Here is a 20,181-nt window from a genome sequence, read left to right on the forward strand (position 1 = left end):
TGGAGCAGGTTTCTTTAGAAGGCAGGAGACCGGCCGGTAGGACTGGAGCCAAAGCAGTTGGTGTCTACTTTCTTCTTCTGCAGGGGTTTTCAGCTCAGCAGTCTTCTTCAGTAAGTTGCAGGAATCTAAATTCTTAGGTTCAGGGAAGCCCTTAAATACTAAATTTAAGGGCGTGTTTAGGTCTGGGGGGGTTAGTAGCCAATGGCTACTAGCCATGAGGGTGGGTACACCCTCTTTGTGCATCCTCCCAAGTGGAGGGGGGGTCACATTCCTATCCCTATTGGGGGAATCCTCCATCTGCAAGATGGAGGATTTCTAAAAGTTAGTCACTTCAGCTCAGGACACCTTAGGGGCTGTCCTGACTGGCCAGTGACGACTCCTTGTTATTCTCATTATCTCCTCCGGCCTTGCCGCCAAAAGTGGGGCCGTGACTGGAGGGGGCGGGCAACTCCACTAGCTGGAGTGCCCTGTGGTGCTGGAACAAAGGGGGTAAGCCTTTGAGGCTCACCGCCAGGTGTTACAGCTCCTGCCTGGGGGAGGTGATAGCATCTCCACCCAGTGCAGGCTTTGTTACAGGCCACAGAGTGACAAAGGCACTCTCCCCATGTGGCCAGCAACATGTCTCGAGTGTGGCAGGCTGCTAGAACCAGTCAGCCTCGGGTAGTTGGATTAGGTTTCAGGGGGCACCTCTAAGGTGCCCTCTGGGGTGTATTTTACAATAAAATGTACACTGGCATCAGTGTGCATTTATTGTGCTGAGAAGTTTGATACCAAACTTCCCAGTTTTCAGTGTAGCCATTAAGGTGCTGTGGAGTCCGTGTTTGACAGACTCCCAGACCATATACTCTTATGGCTACCCTGCACTTACAATGTCTAAGGTTTGGCTTAGACACTGTAGGGGCACAGTGCTCATGCACTGGTGCCCTCACCTATGGTATAGTGCACCCTGCCTTAGGGTTGTAAGGCCTACTAGAGGTGTGACTTATCTATACTGCATAGGCAGTGTGAGGTTGGCATGGCACCCTGAGGGGAGTGCCATGTCGTCTTACTCGTTTTGTTCTCACCAACACACACAAGCTGGCAAGCATGGTGTCTGTGCGGAGTGAGGGGTCCCCAGGGTGGCATAAGATATGCTGCAGCCCTTAGAGACCTTCCCTGGCATCAGGGCCCTTGGTACCAGGGGTACCAGTTACAAGGGACTTACCTGGATGCCAGGGTGTGCCAATTGTGGAATCAAAAGTACAGGTTAGGGAAAGAACACTGGTGCTGGGGCCTGGTTAGCAGGCCTCAGCACACTTTCAATTCAAAACGTAGCATCAGCAAAGGCAAAAAGTCAGGGGGTAACCATGCCAAGGAGGCATTTCCTTACAGCATGCAAAAAGTAATCTCATCATCTAGTAAACGTATTAATGTGGCAAAGGTCTCACTAACAAGCACTTTAAGTTGGTACCCTGATCCGCTCTATCCGTCCCAGCACTCCTGCAGCACTACCATCCACAACAGGTTATCAAGTCAGCCATCCTTATTAGGGATTCTTCTCTATTGCTTTGAGAGCCATAATCAAACCCATGGATGTGCAGTAGATGAAAACTGGAACGTAGAATGACATGCGCTGCTTGGCCTCAAAACTAGTTTCTTCTGCTTTACATACCACTTTTCCTGCTTTCACTGTCAATGCTACTGATTAGAAGACTGAACTCTTGTGTTTCAGATGCATGTTTTTTTTAACTTTTTTTTTTTTTTAAACTTTTTGTAATAAACCAGCTTATGCTCAGCATGGTTGGGGTGCTAGTTTCAGCCTGCCATTTTGTCTTTAATGCCAAGCTGAAATGCTTGTATGATCCATGATTTTCTAAGCTTCTTGTGTACAGATTTTTCCATATAATTTTACTCCTTTGGTTTATCAAATTACATTACTCCTACTTTTTGAGACTAAGATTGGTCCTGCGAAGTTTATTGGCCCATTGTGTGCTTGTCACTAACCCTGTAGAGTTCTTGCTGTGTCCCTGTTCCTGAGCCACTAAGCCCCATGGGATTCATTACAGTAGAGCAGTTTACTTCTGCATTGGTGGTTAGCAGTAATTCGAGCAGTGTCAGGATTATATTTGTGACCTAAAATCTGCCAATAGATGTTCACTGGTGTCCATTAGAAACAATTAAGCATCTGTATGGAGGGGTTTACTGCTATTCCAAAATAATTATTCCTCCGTTCCCTGCATGATGGACCCATCAAAACTTTAAAAATGGCTGCTTGTGTAATGTCCATTCATCTGGGGTGCTCACTACATGCAACTTCTGGGGGAATCCTCTGAGCTTGTTGCATAATAGGCAGTTTGTTGCCTGTGTGGCTATAGATACACGTTCTACATACTCATCTTGCTTTGAGCCCCGATGTTTTCAACTTGCTTTTCTTTTAAGACGTTTGAGCCACAAAAGGTGTCCACAGTGAATCGACATACTGCCTCCACTTCAGATTGTTTACTTCTGCCATGGGCTCAGCCCTTCAAGAATGTGGCTCAAGGATCATCACATTAATACTCAACTGGTCTTCCTTTTCTATTCCTTCTTGGTTTCAGTGGCTCACTCTTTTAACCCTGTAACATAAACCGCAATACTACTCGGCGAGAGCTTCCTCTGGTGACACCAGGAATTCAAACAGCTTGGGGTACTTCACCAGTTCCGCCCCCCCCCCCCCCCCCCCCCCCCCCCCCCAAGAATGCACTTAGGGCAGCATTATAGAATGCACTCCCTTCCACTTCTGCCCTAGGTTTATCACCCTATTTATCTGGAATGGCCACTACTGGGCCAGAAATCACTGCTTCTCCCCAGAAAATAAGGTGACTTCATGTGAAGCCTAACTTTTTGTGCTGCAAAAAAAAATCCTAGTGTATCGGAAGGGGATAAAAAAGGAGGGGGCGGTCATTACAAGTTGCAAAGGCAAACCTTGTCTGAGACACCTGTTATTTTTGAAGGTGAAGACATGCCAGGTGCTGAGTAGGAAGCTCAGCCCTTTGGAATTGCAGCAGCTCAAGGAGAAGAAAGTCAGGAAGCTATCTTCCAGGGCTTAGACATTGTGGAGGAGGTCTGATTCCTCAGGTCAGCGCTCCACACGCCAGCTTCTTGACACCACATGCCTCAACAGTGCCTCTTGGTCAGTCTTGAGCCCCAAAATGCCTTTTGCTGACTGAGCACAGCTCCAATAGGTGTCTGGTGTCCAACCGGTAATAGCCCTCTGGGTGGGGCGCTTCAGACTTTAGCGACTGATGCTGGCAATGGTCCTTCAGTGGCCTAACACCAAGTTGTAAAAATGACTTGGCAGACCTGCTCAGCAGGGCGCATCAAGTCCACAAACAGGTACTCCACTTCAAGTTCGAAAAACACTGACACTTCAACTCCAGGTAAGCGTGCCCACAGTCCATTGCAATGCACTGTGGATGAACCGGTCTATATTTGCCGACACACTCACTCACACTGTACTTGGTGAGGAAGATGTTGCAAGTGTCCATGACCCACATTCAGGTGGCACCAACCTGGGTGTGGCAGTCCTGATATTCAGAATTCCTCTAGTTGTCAGTTCTCACATATCCAAGCCAGCTTGAATTCCCAAATTCTGAGCAGCTGAGCCTTGTGATCTAGCACCTAACTTCTTTGAGTTTGGTTACCTCAATCGCCCAGAAGAATGCATAGTTATCTTGTGGAAGCTGAAAGCCTCTACTCACATCTGCTATGCTGTTAAGTGGAAAAGGTTCATGCATTGCTATATACGCATACATAAGCTTACGTCTAACAGTGGAAGCATACCTCCAAAATGGACAACATGCTCCCCCTTTTAAAATACCATTCATTCAGGCATTCCTTGAGGGTCTAAAGATGGTAAAACTTCCAAAGATGCCTTTGACATCTGTCTAGAACCTCATTTTTGTCCCCACACAACTCCTGGGTCCTTCTTTCAAACCCCTGCACCTGTTCATTGGCGTCCTTGACTTGGAAATTTGCTTTCTTAATCTCCGTTTCCTGCAGACACCTTGGGGAGCTTCAGGCTTTTGCACTCAAATAACAGTTTATTCCAGTTCACAAAGATAGGATCGTTCTTTACTCCAACCCTAAATGTCTGCCCAAGGTTGTTATTCCCTTTAGGCCAGACCCTTAAGCTGCCAGCCTTCCCACAACTCGAGTCTGTAGTGGAAAGAGCCGTCCACACTGCCTTTCAAGCGAGCACTTAGTACATTGATATAAATAAGCTCTTTTAGAAAGTCTGCTCAACTTTTTGTAGCCTTCGGCAAACTCCACTAGGGTCCGTGCCATTTTTAAAGCTGGCATATCTGAGTGGATAGTTGCGTGTGTAGATTTGCTTTGACAAGGCTATGGGCACGCACCCCGTGTCTGCTAGAGCTATCTACACGCAAAGGGAGCAACGCTAGGCTTTTCTGAGTAACATCCCTTTAATGGATAACTGCAAGGCTGCTCGTTGACTAATGCCACATTTCTACACCAAGCATTGTCTTTTAGTATGTCACTGTTGTGATGTTCTTGCATATCAACAGGCTTTACTTGGCCATTAAGTCTTAAGAAGAGTTTTTCAAACATCTGCAACACCTGCTGGCTTGCCACCACTTTGGAGAGGAACTGCTTTTTTGCCTGTGCAGAGTATCTACAGCCACACATACTACAAACAGAACATGTTACGTATCCTTTGACCATCTGTTTGTAGGGTGTATCATTGTAGATTCACATGTTCCCAACCTCCTCTATGGAGATAGACACGATCACTGATGTTTCCCATATCCTTTAACTTTCTTCACTTTGCACACTACACTGTTTGCTGAACTCCACTTACCATATACGCCTCTCCACGATAGGCAATCTGAGGTGGAGCCAGTGTGCTACTGCATTGTGCCCAACGGGTCTTGTGACTTTCTTGAAGAAAAACAAGTTGCAAATGTCAGGGACCCAACGCTAGATGTAGGAGTATGCTGAACATGTGAATCTTCTACGCTTTTTGCATATACTTACAGGGTAATTCAATTTTTTCTTTGTTTGCATTGCTCCTCTACCACTTAACGATGGACTCTAAGGCATTATAATTAAATGATTCAAATTGCTCTTCAAGATAACTCTTAGTTCACCTCTAGGCATACCTCTTTGCACCATACTCAAAGGATATCAATGGATGGACCTCGAAACCGATTGTATTTATGCAGAGGCATGGACTCTGCCCTTTTCGCATGCTCTCCTACAATCATACATAGACTACACACTTGTAGTGACACCTTATGAGCAGCCTCTGCTATACATGCACAAAACATGGGTCAATAGGCACTTGTCCGTTTCTGCTTCTGACAATTTAGTGCTCAAGTGTCCTAACCCGCAAAAAAACATGTCTTACCTGTCCATAAATATTAGGCGCCTCATCATGAGTAGGCAGCAGTATATAATTGCAAATAGAATGTCAAGCCTTTTGTACACCATTTGTACAGTAATATCAAGTTGTCTTTTACCAATGAGACTTTAGTAGTTTGCTCTACTCTTGTTCCTTTACAAAAGAATGTTTCACTTCAATTGTTCATATAAGGTACTTCTGTGATAGGAGGCCAGACAGAGCATGATCTTTTTTTAGTATTTAATTTGGGCTTCTTGTGAGCACCAGCAGCCTTTATTTTCATTTTTTTTTTTTTTTTTTTTTTTGGGGGGGGCGGACCCATGCTTATTGGTTATCTTTTGACTTTGACCCAAGGGAGAAAGGAGAAGTGGAATAGAAAACTGACCAAATGTAAAGATAACAGATGGAGGCATAGGATAGCGGAGGAAAGGGGAATCCATGCAGTAGTTGTAGTTTTGAAGCCCCACCACCCTAATGTTGGCCAGCTTCTAAAATAAAACTAGGGCCCTTGTACTTATTTATTCATGTTCTATATTTTTATTTATTTATTTTTCAAATTAACCACTGAACTGCTCTTCCAAGTGGTCAGTAATGCAGAGACGTTTCTTAGCACTATCATGAACTTTATTTATCGTAAATTTTCCCCTGTCAATAGGCACTAAAGTGTTTGTGATGCCAAATGGAATGTTGAAGAGCAACCAGAAACTTGTAGAAATCATTGAGAAAGTGAAACCTGAAATTCGGCTGCTTATTGAAAAATGCAACACAGTAAGTGTTTACCAAGTGATAGCAATATATATATATTTTTTTATTGTAATCCCCTTCCAGCTGTTTTTATGTTGGCATCCTAATGGGTTGTCCTCTGTCTCACTAAGGGCCAGATGTAGCAAGCAGTTTTGCCCATTCTGTGTCTATGGGGAAATGTGTTCGTACACATGGCCCTAATTCCCTTTTGTTTTGTGACTTTTTGGGCATCTGATGCAGATTGTTTTGCATAACTGCCACTGTCTGGAATCTTCCTTTGCTCAAACCAGTCCTGTTCATTTGTGAGGAGAAGATATTTAATAACAAAAATCTGAAGTCATGGAATACAGGTAAAATATTGCTGGGTGAAATGGAAAAATGATGGATATGTTATCTGAAAAATGGGATTAAGATATAACATATGGGTTTACGCTGCTGTAGTTAAACTCTGGCGTAAAGTTACCTTCTGTTTTAACATGAGGAATGTGCTTAAATTATGTAACTCGGAGCACTGAACAGTGACTGATGGGAAGCAGCCTCAGGGTTGCGGCAAGTACATTGATTTTTGGCTTAAAGGCAGAAGAAAGAGTAGTGTTATCATGGATCATTAATGCCCGAAAGGTTCAGCATTGCGAGCATTAGCACAGATGAGATTCAAATGGGCAGAGACGTGCATGCATTTTCAAAGGTAAAAGCTTATGAAGTTGGAGAATATGTAGGAGTAGCAGCCAAAGTGGAGTTGAGGCTGACTGAGATGTGAAGTATCAAGTTAATACCCCCTAGGCCAGTGTTTCCCAACCTTTTGACTTCTGTGGACCCCCACTTTATCATTACTGGAACCCGGGGACACCCTCTGACTCACTTTAATCTGGGGACCTCCCCAGTGAGTCATCACTGCAAGCTGGGGGACCTAATCTGTTAATATTATTTAATTTTCTAAGCAGTCGCGGAGCCCCTGAGAAGGCTTTGCAGACCCCAAGGGGTCCCTGGACCACAGATTGGGAACCACTGCCTTAGGCGAAGACGGGAGTTAAGCTTAACAAGGTTAAGAATCTAGTGTTGGGTGGAATTGGAAGGTCAGTAGGCTTCAGCTAGTAAGGAAAATAAAATATTGCGGGAAAGAAATCAAGGAGCCAAAAACTGCCTTTCGTCTGTTTAGTACCTGGTCTGCTGTGGATCCTACAGGGGTAGGTGATCTATCACTGTAGTAGTATAGGATCCTCATTATATGATAGTGGGAGTATGCTTCTGAGGTGGCTCCTCATGAGTTCAGGGTTACTTAATCTACCCTAGACTTTCTGTACCTGTGGAAAAGTTATTGTTTTGACCTAACATCTCCTGTGTTAAAGTCTGTTTGTGTTTCCAGGATCTTGATTGGCTGTTTGACTCGCATGCCTGAATTAGGTTTGAAAAAGTGCACTTATCATGCTAAATTCTTATAGTCCCCTACCTGTCATTAGCTAATTGGCATGTTTTTATGAGGATGAATTAGTTTAATCTTTTTAAATTCTTATTTCTCCTTTCTTTTGACGCTCGGGTTTATCCACGGTATTGGTGAACTTCATTACTTTCACAGCCACCACCTCATCGCTCTGCCATTTTTATGATTGGATTCTCAGATGCAGGAATCTTGGAGCCTGGACTGCATGTAGAACTCCTGTATCACTGTGTATTGATTTCTGTGATATTTCATGTATTAGTTTGTATAATAGTTGGCCCACTTTTATTGACACAGATTTCTCCCTGGCTTTACATGCTGTTGTTGGTTTAATTGTAGACTAAACTACCAGCACATTAGATGTCTCTTTGTGTTGAGCTGGCGTCTGTGCAGACAGTTTAATATTGTGTGTGCCACCTAGATCCTATTAGAACAAGTAACCCAGTATAAACTACTCCAATTCAGTCCTAAGCTATGATTATTGGTACTGCAGACCATAGTTGCAAATATTAACTGTCTGTTATGTACGAAGAACTACAATGCAATTTTTCTGTAGCCTGGACTACCATGTTTAAATGATTGGTGGTTTCTTAAGCCCTCCATATTGCCTTTGTATGTAATGCAGATACGTTGGTAGATATCCTAAATGGAAGTTTGTATGTTCCTGGCAAGTTACTTATTCCCAGGAACCCAATGCCATCACACGGGACTTCTGTTCCAATCATCAGCTTCATTATTCCCAGAACCCTGATCGCTGGACATTTTCTTCCAGAGGGGTTCTCTGGCACACCATCCATTGCCAGCACTTAGTGTTTTTTTAATTAATTGTTTTCTATACTTCAGCGAGTGGACATCAGTCCCTTTCTTTCCACACCATTTAGAGCTGATCTGGAGAAAAAGCTACCGTCTGTTGCTTTTTGACAATTTTTTTTTTTTTTTTTTTTTAGCGCAGTCATGACTCCAAGTTGTGCTCGGACTACTGGACCATGGCGCTGAAGGCTTTGAGAGAGTGGTCGTTAAAGCGGTGTGTGGCCTGGTAGTCTATGCCACTTAGCGTGACTCCTTGGAGATCTTGGTCCCGTCAAGAAGGCAGCTGGACCACTCAATGAGCCGCAATTTCTCTTCGTCCCTCTCCAGGTCATCGGGACACTTGGAAGAGGCTTAAGAAGCCGAAGCATGCTTCAACTTCTCCTAGTCTCTTGGCTGACGCGACAACCTCCGAATATAGATGTTCCAGGCATGGTTCTGTGGGTCCGTTGTCAGGTCAGACTTCGCACTTCACTGCATTTCAGGGAGCTGGACGGACCCCCGCTCACGTAAGGGAATTCTACAAGGCCATGCACTGCGTATTTGAGCAGGCTGACCCCTCCACAGCACCTCCAGGCCCTGTGTGGTTGTAGGATGTCCCAGTAGGTTTCGCAACAGTGGCTCTGGTTCCTGCTCCAATAAGGTCTTGTAGATCCAATCATGTATCCGGACTGGCGCCGGTCCTGCTAATGCATCATTCTCTGGCGCCGGTCCTGGTGCTGATGCTCCTGTTGGCACTGGCCCCAGTTTCATCCCCGATGAGTTGCAACAATGCTGATCACTGCTGACTCAGCGTTGACAGGGCCAGTTGGTCCTAGGTTGTTGCCTGAGCATTTATCGAAGCAGTCCGGTATAGGGGAAGAATTGGAGAGGGTCACTGGACCCTTTAGAACACCACTTCTAACATCTATGGATTGCAAGGAGGAACTGGCTCACTCTTCTCCCTCCCCCCCCCCTACTGTGGCTACGGAGGAGGGAGCATTGTATTGCATTGGTGGTGAAGACCTTGAACTTCCCTCGCTGACGGTCAAGACTAACCTATTAGCAGAAGTGCTTCAGCCTGGTGCTTCCTCATCAGAACCCTTGCTCAGTTCACCATGCTCCTTTTTGACCTTACCAGCACCCCTCGGGTGTTCACCAAAGTGGCGATGGTGGCAGCTCATCTACAGAGGTCAGGGATATCAGTCTTCCCTTATCTCAACGACTAGCTGTTGAAGGCGGGCTTGCCCCAGGCTGTCGTCTCCCACCTTCAGACTATGGCAGACCTCCAGTTTTTTCAGGAGTTCACTATAAACGTGCCGCAGTAACACCAGACTCCCTCTCAGATGCTCCATTTTATCAGACTGTTCTGGACACAGCGTAGTTTCGGGTTTATCCTCCCAAGTCCAGGATATTCAGACTACGATACCGAAATTTCAGCCTCTGTTGTGGATTTTGGTGAGAGTGACTGAGGCTGCTGTGTCTCATGGCCTCCTACAGCCTGTTGGTGAATCGTGCCAGATGGCATATGTGGGCACTGCAGACCTGAAGTTGCAGTGGGTGCAGCATCAGGGGGGAAATCTCTGACGTGGTCCAGATCTCAGTGGGAACTGCAAAAGACCTGCAGGGGTGGCTGACGAACTGCGATTGGGTCAAAGGAAGACTTCTCTCCCTTCCCCAACCAGATTTCACAGTGGTGACAGATGCTTCACCTCTGGGAGGGTGCGGTCATCTTGGAGAGGTGGCGATCAGAGGACTCTGATCTCCGGCAGAATCCAGACTCCACATCAACTTGCTGGAGCTCCGAGAGATCCGACTAGCATTCTAAGCAATTCTTCCTTCTGTCAAGTGGAAGATGGTGCTGTTGTCTGTGAACACCTGCACTGCCATGTGGTATTGCAATAAGCAGGGCAGGGTTGTTAAACATTTGTCAAGAGGCCCTGTGTCCCTGGAAATGGCTAGAACAGCTGGGCATTACCTTGGCGTTTCAACACCTGGCTGGTTCTCTAAACGGCAGGGCAGATGAACTCAGCTGCTGATGCCTAGTAGATCACTAGTGACGTCTCCATTTGGAGGTGGCACAAGGTCTATTTCAGCAGTGAGGAGAGCTTTGGTCAGATCTGTTTCTCTCCAAAGAGAACTTGCAATGTCGGCGGTTTTGCACGTTGGCAGCAGTCTCTCAGATGCTTTTCATTTCAGTTGGAGTTCAGGCCTCCTGTATGACTTGCCACCCAGAGTTCTAAACAAGATCATGAACAGCTGGGCCGAAGTCATCCTTGTGGCCACAGGCTGAGCATGGAAAGTCTGGTATCCTGAGTTTCTGAGAATGAGCACCGACCCTCCTATCAGCCTGCCCTTTAGTGAGGATCTTCTGTTGTAGCAGGGAGGGTTCTCCACCAGAACCTGTCAACTCTCCGCCGTCTTGCATGTAGATTGCGCTGCGACTGTTGACAGTCTTTGATCTTCAACCCAATGTCTGTAATCTAATGCCGGCAGCCAGGCGTCCCTCCACTAGACGGTACACACCTGCAGATGGTAAGTTTGTATTATATTGTACAGAAAAGTCTATTGACCCTCTTGCTGCCTCTTTCTAATATTCGTCTCTTCATTCTTACCCTTACCCAGCAGGGTTTCTCTAAGGGCTTGTACATATGTTTCCCCCTTCGCCCTTTAATGTGCCTCCGTGGGACCTTAATCTTGTTCTCACCTACCTTTATATGAACTCCCTTTGAACTGTTGCACAATTGTTCCCTCTGGCTGCTGACCATCAATACAGTCTTTCTAGTGGCAATAACATCTGCCAGGAGGGTGAGTGAGCAGGCTTTGTCACTCAAGCTCACCCCCCCCCCCCCACCACATTTGACTGTTTCCAGGCAAAGTAGTGATTCGCTTAGAGCCTCTTTCCTACCAAAAGTGGTGACCCCATTCCATTTGGGACAGTTAGTCACCCTGCCCACCTTTTACGCTCCTTTTCTTTAGAAGAATGTGGAGGAGTGACTCCACCATCTGGACCCAAAAAGAGCGTTGTTCTACCTTGACTGCACAAAAGTGTTCCACATGGGGTATGTTGGAGCAAAGAAAGGTCAGGCAGTACAGAAATGAACCTCTTCATGCAGCTTTGTTCTTGTAGGAAGTTGGCTCTGTATGTACTATTTCAAAGTAAGGACTAGTATGCACAGAGTCCAAGGGTTCCCCTTAGAGGTAAGATAGTGGCAAAAAGAGATAATACTAATGCTCTATTTTGTGGTAGTGTGGTCGAGCAGTAGGCTTATCAAAGGAGTAGTGTTAAGCATTTGTTGTACATACACACAGGCAATAAATGAGGAACACACACTCAGAGACAAATCCAGCCAATAGGTTTTGTTATAGAAAAATATCTTTTCTTAGTTTATTTTAAGAACCACAGGTTCAAATTTTACATGTAATATCTCATTTGAAAGGTATTGCAGATAAGTACTTTAGGAACTTTGAATCATTTCATTAGCATGTATACTTTTCACATAAAACACAATAAGCTGTTTTAAAAGTGGACACTTAGTGCAATTTTCACAGTTCCTGGGGGAGGTAAAGTAATGTTAGTTTTAACAGGTAAGTAAGTCACTTACAGGTTTCAGTTTTTGGTCCAAGGTAGCCCACCATTGGGGGTTCAGAGCAACCCCAAAGTTACCACACCAGCAGCTCAGGGCCGGTCAGGTGCAGAGGTCAAAGAGGTGCCCAAAACGCATAGGCTTCAATGGAGAGAAGGGGGTGCCCCGGTTCCAGTCTGCCAGCAAGTAAGTACCCGCGTCTTCGGAGGGCAGACCAGGGGGGTTTTGTAGGGCACCGGGGGGGACACAGGTCAGCACAAAAAGTACACCCTCAGCAGCGCGGGGGCGGCCGGGTGCAGTGTGCAAACACGCATCGGGTTTGTAATGGTTTTCAATGAGAGATCAAGGGATCTCTTCAGCGTTGCAGGCAGGCAAGGGGGGGGCTCCTCGGGGTAGCCACCACCTGGGCAAGGGTGAGGGCCTCCTGGGGGCCACTCCTGCACAGGAGTTCCGTTTCTTTAGGTGCTGGGGGCTGCGGGTGCAGAGTCTTTTCCAGCCGTCGGGAAATGGAGTTCAGGCAGTCTCGGTCAGGGGGTGCCTCTGGATTCCCTCTGCAGGCGTTGCTGTGGGGGCTCAGGGGGGGACAACTTTGGTTACTCAGTCGTAGAGTCGCCGGAGGGTCCTCCCTGAAGCGTTGTTTCTCCACCAGTCGAGTCTGGGTCGCCGGGTGCAGTGTTGCAAGTCTCACGCTTCTTGCGGGGAGTTGCAGGGGTCTTTAAATCTGCTCCTTGAAACAAAGTTGCAGTTCTTGTGGAGCAGTGCCGCTGTCCTCGGGAGTTTCTTGTCTTTCTTGAAGCAGGGCAGTCCTCAGAGGATTCAGAGGTCGCTGGTCCCTCGGAAAGCATAGCTGGAGCAGGTTTCTTTTGGAAGGCAGGAGACAGGCTGGTAGGACTGGGGCCAAAGCAGTTTGTGTCTTCTGTTCTTCCTCTGCAGGGGTTTTTCAGCTCAGCAGTCTTCTTCTTCAGGTAAGTTGCAGGAATCTAAATTCTTAGGTTCAGGGAAGCCCTTAAATACTAAATTTAAGGGCGTGTTTAGGTCTGGGGGGTTAGTAGCCAATGGCTACTAGCCCTGAGGGTGGGTACACCCTCTTTGTGCCTCCTCCCAAGGGGAGGGGGTCACATCCCTAATCCTATTGGGGGAATCCTCCATCTGCAAGATGGAGGATTTCTAAAAGTTAGTCACCTCCGCTCAGGACACCTTAGGGGCTGTCCTGACTGGCCAGTGACTCCTCCTTGTGGTTTTCTTTGTTTCCTCCGGCCTTGCCGCCAAAAGTGGGGGCCGTGGCCGGAGGGGGCGGGCAACTCCACTAGCTGGAGTGTCCTGCGGTGCTGTGACAAAGGGGTGAGCCTTTGAGGCTCACCGCCAGGTGTTACAGCTCCTGTCTGGGGGAGGTGTTAGCATCTCCACCCAGTGCAGGCTTTGTTACTGGCCTCAGAGTGACAAAGGCACTCTCCCCATGGGGCCAGCAACATGTCTCTAGTGTGGCAGGCTGCTGGAACCAGTCAGCCTACACAGATAGTCGGTTAAGGTTTCAGGGGGCACCTCTAAGGTGCCCTCTGGGGTGTAGTTTACAATAAAATGTACACTGGCATCAGTGTGCATTTATTGTGCTGAGAAGTTTGATACCAAACTTCCCAGTTTTCAGTGTAGCCATTATGGTGCTGTGGAGTTCGTGTAAAACAGACTCCCAGACCATATACTCTTATGGCTACCCTGCACTTACAATGTCTAAGGTATTGCTTAGACACTGTAGGGGCACAGTGCTCATGCACTGGTGCCCTCACCTATGGTATAGTGCACCCTGCCTTAGGGCTGTAAGGCCTACTAGAGGGGTGACTTATCTATACCTGCATAGGCAGTGAGAGGCTGGCATGGCACCCTGAGGGGAGTGCCATGTCGACTTACTCGTTTTGTTCTCACCAGCACACACAAGCTGGCAAGCAGTGTGTCTGTGCTGAGTGAGGGGTCTCCAGGGTGGCATAAGACATGCTGCAGCCCTTAGAGACCTTCCTTGGCATCAGGGCCCTTGGTACCAGGGGTACCACTTACAAGGGACTTATCTGGATGCCAGGGTGTGCCAATTGTGGAATCAAAAGTACAGGTTAGGGAAAGAACACTGGTGCTGGGGCCTGGTTAGCAGGCCTCAGCACACTTTCAATTCAAAACATAGCATCAGCAAAGGCAAAAAGTCAGGGGGTAACCATGCCAAGGAGGCATTTCCTTACACAACCCCCCCCCCCCCTCCCAAACGAAAGAGGATGAGACTAACCTTTCCCAAGAGAGTCTTCATTTTCTAAGTGGAAGAACCTGGAAAGGCCATCTGCATTGGCATGGGCAGTCCCAGGTCTGTGTTCCACTATAAAGTCCATTCCCTGTAGGGAGATGGACCACCTCAACAGTTTTGGATTTTCACCTTTCATTTGCATCAGCCATCTGAGAGGTCTGTGGTCAGTTTGAACTAGGAAGTGAGTACCAAAGAGGTATGGTCTCAACTTCTTCAGGGACCAAACCACAGCAAAGGCCTCCCTCTCAATGGCACTCCAACGCTGCTCCCTGGGGAGTAACCTCCTGGTAATGAAAGCAACAGGCTGGTCAAGGCCATCATCATTTGTTTGGGACAAAACTGCCCCTATCCCATGTTCAGAGGCATCTGTTTGCACAATGAATTGCTTGGAGTAATCTGGAGCTTTTAGAACTGGTGCTGTGCACATAGCTTGCTTCAGGGTGTCAAAGGCCTGTTGGCATTCTACAGTCCAGTTTACTTTCTTGGGCATTTTCTTGGAGGTGAGTTCTGTGAGGGCTGTCACAATGGATCCATATCCCTTCACAAACCTCCTATAGTACCCAGTCAAGCCAAGGAATGCCCTGACTTGAGTCTGGGTTTTTGGAGCTGCCCAGTCCAGAATAGTCTGGATCTTAGGCTGGAGTGGCTGAACTTGGCCTCCACCTACAAGGTGTCCCAAGTAAACCACAGTTCCCTGCCCTATCTGGCATTTGGATGCCTTGGTAGAGGGGCCTGCAGATTGCAGGGCCTTCAAAACCTTCTTCAGGTGGACCAGGTGATCCTGCCAGGTGGAGCTGAAGACAGCAATATCATCAAGATAAGCTGCACTAAAGGATTCCAACCCAGCAAGGACTTGATTCACCAACCTTTGGAAGGTGGCAGGGGCATTCTTTAAACCAAAGGGCATAACAGTGAACTGATAATGCCCATCAGGTGTGGAGAATGCTGTCTTTTCTTTTGCTCCAGGGGCCATTTTGATTTGCCAGTACCCTGCTGTTAAGTCAAAGGTACTTAAGAATTTGGCAGCCCCTAATTTGTCTATTAGCTCATCAGCTCTAGGAATGGGATGAGCATCTGTCTTGGTGACAGAGTTGAGACCTCTGTAGTCCACAGAAAACCTCATCTCTCTTTCCTTCTTTGGTGTGAGGTTTGGGGACTAAGACCACTGGGCTAGCCCAGGGGCTGTCAGAGTACTCAATTACTCCCAATTCCAGCATCTTGTGGACTTCCACCTTGATGCTTTCCTTAACTTGGTCAGACTGTCTAAATATTTTGTTTTTGACAGGCATGCTGTCTCCTGTGTCCACATCATGGGTACACAGGTGTGTCTGACCAGGGGTTAGGGAAAAGAGGTCAGCAAACTGCTGCAGGACCTTCCTACAGTCAGACTGCTGTTGGCTAGAGAGGGTGTCAGAGTAGATCACTCCATCCACTGAGCCATCTTTAGGGTCTGATGAGAGGAGATCAGGGAGAGGTTCACTCTCCGCTTCCTGGTCCTCATCTGTCACCATCAACAGATTTACATCAGCCCTGTCATGGAAGAGCTTAAGGCGGTTCACATGGATCACCCTCTTGGGGCTCCTGCTTGTGCCCAGGTCCACCAGGTAGGTGACCTGACTCTTCCTCTTTAGTACTGGGTAAGGGCCACTCCATTTGTCCTGAAGTGCCCTGGGAGCCACAGGCTCCAGAACCCACACTTTCTGCCCTGGTTGAAATTCAACCAGTGCAGCCTTTTGGTCATACCACAACTTCTGGAGTTGTTGGCTGGCCTCAAGGTTTTTACTTGCCTTTTCCATGTACTCTGCCATCCTTGAGCGAAGGCCAAGTACATAGTCCACTATGTCTTGTTTAGGCTCATGAAGAGGTCTCTCCCAGCCTTCTTTAACAAGAGCAAGTGGTCCCCTTACAGGGTGGCCAAACAGAAGTTCAAAGGGTGAGAATCCTACTCCCTTCTGAGGCAACTCTCTGTAAGCGAAAAGCAGACATGGCAGGAGGACATCCCATCTCCTTTTGAGTTTTTCTGGGAGCCCCATGATCATGCCCTTTAATGTCTTGTTGAATCTCTCCACAAGGCCATTAGTTTGTGGATGATATGGTGTAGTGAATTTATAAGTCACCCCACACTCATTCCACATGTGTTTTAGGTATGCTGACATGAAGTTGGTACCTCTGTCAGACACCACCTCCTTAGGGAAACCCACTCTGGTAAAGATACCAATGAGGGCCTTGGCTACTGCAGGGGCAGTAGTCGACCTAAGGGGAATAGCTTCAGGATACCTAGTAGCATGATCCACTACTACTAGGATGTACATATTTCCTGAGGCTGTGGGAGGGTTCTAGTGGACCAACTATGTCCACACCCACTCTTTCAAAGGGAAGTGGAATGAGGGGGGCCTTTGGATGCCCACCTGTCTTACCACTGGCTTGACAGGTGGGGCAGGAGAGGCAAAACTCCTTAACCTTCTGGGACATATTGGGCCAGTAGAAGTGGTTGACTAACCTCTCCCACGTCTTGGTTTGTCCCAAATGCCCAGCAAGGGGAATATCATGGGCTAAGGTCAGAATAAACTCTCTGAAACCCTGAGGCACTACCACTCTCCTAGTGGCACCAGGTTTGGGATCTCTTGCCTCAGTGTACAGGAGTCCATCTTCCCAATAGACCCTATGTGTTCCATTTTTCTTGCCATTGGACTCTTCAGCAGCTTGCTGCCTAAGGCCTTCAAGAGAGGGACAGGTTTCTTGTCCCTTACACAACTCTTCCCTTGAGGGTCCCCCTGGGCCTAAGAGCTCAACCTGATAAGGTTCCAGCTCCATAGGCTCAGTTCCCTCAGAGGGCAGAACTTCTTCCTGAGAAGAGAGGTTCTCTTTTTCTTGCTGTGTTGCAGCTGGTTTCCCAGCTGACTTTCCTTTCCTCTTGGTAGGCTGGGCCTTTCTTCCAGACTCCAGCTTTACTTTTTCACCCTGAGCCTTGCCCTTGTCTTGACACACACCAGTTCAGGGATACCCAGCATGGCTGCATGGGTTTTCAGTTCTACCTCAGCCCATGCTGAGGACTCCAGGTCATTTCCAAGCAAACAGTCTACTGGGATATTTGAGGAGACCACCTGTTTCAGGCCATTGACCCCTCCCCACTCTAAAGTTACCATAGCCATGGGATGTACTTTAGTCTGATTGTCAGCGTTGGTGACTGGATAAGTTTGTCCAGCCAGGTATTGGCCAGGGGAAACCAGTTTCTCTGTCACCATAGTGACACTGGCACCTGTATCCCTCAGGCCCTCTACACTTGTCCCATTAATTAAGAGCTGCTGCCTGTATTTTTGCATGTTAGGGGGCCAGGCAGCCAGTGTGGCTAAATCCACCCCACCCTCAGAGACTAATGTAGCTTCAGTGTGACACCGGATTTGCTCTGGGCACACTGTTGATCCCACTTGAAGACTGGCCATTCCAGTTTTAGCTGGATGGGAGTTAGAAGTGGTATCTTTCTTGGGACAGGCCTTGTCTCCAGTTTGGTGTCCAGACTGACTACAGCTACAACACCAGGCCTTTTTGGGATCAAAGTTTTTACCCTTGTACCCAGAATTGTTTTGTGAAGAGGTTCTGGGCCCACCCTCCTGTGCAGGTTTTTGGGGGCCTGTAGAAGACTCTTTACTATTTTTGTTTTTGGCTGTCTCACCACCCTTCCCCTGGGGAGGTTTTGTGACCCCTTTCTTTTGGTCACCCCCTGTGGAAGTTTTGGACACCATAGTCTTGACCCAATGGTCCGCCTTCTTTCCCAATTCTTGGGGAGAAATTGGTCCTAGGTCTACCAGATGCTGATGCAGTTTATCATTGAAACAATTACTTAATAGGTGTTCTTTTCACAAATAAATTGTACAGCCCATCATAATTACTTACACCACTGCCTTGAATCCAACCATCTAGTGTTTTTACTGAGTAGTCTACAAAGTCAACCCAGGTCTGGCTCGAGGATTTTTGAGCCCCCCTGAATCTAATCCTATACTCAGTGGAGAATCCAAAGCCCTCAATCAGGGTACCCTTCATGAAGTCATAAGATTCTGCATCTTTTCCAGAGAGTGTGAGGAGTCTATCCCTACACTTTCCTGTGAACATTTCCCAAAGGAGAGCACCCCAGTGAGATTTGTTCACTTTTCTGGTTACACAAGCCCTCTCAAAAGCTGTGAACCATTTGGTGATGTCATCACCATCTTCATATTTAGTTACAATCCCTTTAGGGATTTTCAACATGTCAGGAGAATCCCTGACCCTATTTATGTTGCTGCCACCATTGATGGGTCCTAGGCCCATCTCTTGTCTTTCCCTTTCTATGGCTAGGATCTGTCTTTCCAAAGCCAATCTTTTGGCCGTCCTGGCTAACTGGATGTCCTCTTCACTGGAGTTATCCTCAGGGATTTCAGAGAGGTTGGTCCCTCCTGTGAGGGAGCCAGCATCTCTGACTATTATGCTTGGAGTCAGGGCTTGAGGGGCCCTGTCCTCCCTAGATAGGACTGGTAGGGGGGAATCACCCTCCAAGTCACTCATCATCCTCTGAGTTGCCATCCTCAGAGGGGTTGGCCTTTTCAAACTCTGCCAACAGCTCCTGGAGCTGTAGTTTGGAAGGTCTGGGGCCCATTACTATTTTCTTTATTTTACAGAGTGACCTTAGCTCCCTCATCTTAAGATGGAGGTAAGGTGTGGTGTCGAGTTCCACCACATTCATCTCTGCACTAGACATTATGCCTCTAAAAGTTGGAATACTTTTTAAGAATCTAAAACTAGTTCTAGAATCTAATTCAAACTTTTACCAAACTTTTAAACTCTAAAAGCAATGCTAACAGGGACTAACACAAGGCCCTAGCAGGACTTTAAAGAATTTAGAAAAATTTCAAATTGCAAAAAATCCATTTCTAATGACAATTTTTGGAATTTGTCGTGTGATCAGGTATTGGCTGAGTAGTCCAGCAAATGCAAAGTCTTGTACCCCACCGCTGATCGACCAATGTAGGAAGTTGGCTCTGTATGCACTATTTCAAAGTAAGGAATAGTATGCACAGAGTCCAAGGGTTTCCCTTAGAGGTAAGATAGTGGCAAAAAGAGATAATACTAATGCTCTATTTTGTGGTAGTGTGGTCGAGCAGTAGGCTTATCAAAGGAGTAGTGTTAAGCATTTGTTGTACATACACACAGGCAATAAATGAGGAACACACACTCAGAGACAAATCCAGCCAATAGGTTTTGTTATAGAAAAATATATTTTCTTAGTTTATTTTAAGAACCACAGGTTCAAATTTTACATGTAATATCTCATTTGAAAGGTATTGCAGGTAAGTACTTTAGGAACTTTGAATCATTTCATTAGCATGTATACTTTTCACATAAAACACAATAAGCTGTTTTAAAAGTGGACACAGTGCAATTTTCACAGTTCCTGGGGGAGGTAAAGTAATGTTAGTTTTAACAGGTAAGTAAGTCACTTACAGGTTTCAGTTTTTGGTCCAAGGTAGTCCACCATTGGGGGTTCAGAGCAACCCCAAAGTTACCACACCAGCAGCTCAGGGCCGGTCAGGTGCAGAGGTCAAAGAGGTGCCCAAAACGCATAGGCTTCAATGGATAAAAGGGGGTGTCCCGGTTCCAGTCTGCCAGCAGGTAAGTACCCGCGTCTTCGGAGGGCAGACCAGGGTGGTTTTGTAGGGCACCGGGGGGGACACAGGTCAGCACAAAAAGTACACCCTCAGCAGCGCGGGGGCGGCCGGGTGCAGTGTGCAAACACGCGTCTGGTTTGTAATGGTTTTCAATGAGAGATCAAGGGATCTCTTCAGCGTTGCAGGCAGGCAAGGGGGGGGGGGGCTCCTCGGGGTAGCCACCACCTGGGCAAGGGAGAGGGCCTCCTGGGGGTCACTCCTGCACAGGAGTTCCGTTTCTTTAGGTGCTGGGGGCTGCGGGTGCAGAGTCTTTTCCAGCCGTC

The 20,181-nt window shown here is 47.1% G+C and overlaps 1 protein-coding gene across 2 annotated transcripts in view; it reads left to right on the top strand.

Annotated features, from left to right (window-relative positions):
- PSME3 (proteasome activator subunit 3) overlaps positions 1-20,181 on the top strand; it is a 201,045-nt gene that overhangs the window by 46,323 nt on the left and 134,541 nt on the right. For both annotated transcript variants that reach the window (XM_069237733.1, XM_069237734.1), the window contains one exon: positions 6,036-6,148. In XM_069237733.1, the coding sequence (XP_069093834.1) occupies positions 6,036-6,148 (113 nt within the window). The remainder of the gene's footprint in view (positions 1-6,035; positions 6,149-20,181) is intronic.

This window comes from Pleurodeles waltl, chromosome 6 (genome assembly GCF_031143425.1).
Source record: "Pleurodeles waltl isolate 20211129_DDA chromosome 6, aPleWal1.hap1.20221129, whole genome shotgun sequence".
NCBI classification, from domain to species: domain Eukaryota; kingdom Metazoa; phylum Chordata; class Amphibia; order Caudata; family Salamandridae; genus Pleurodeles; species Pleurodeles waltl.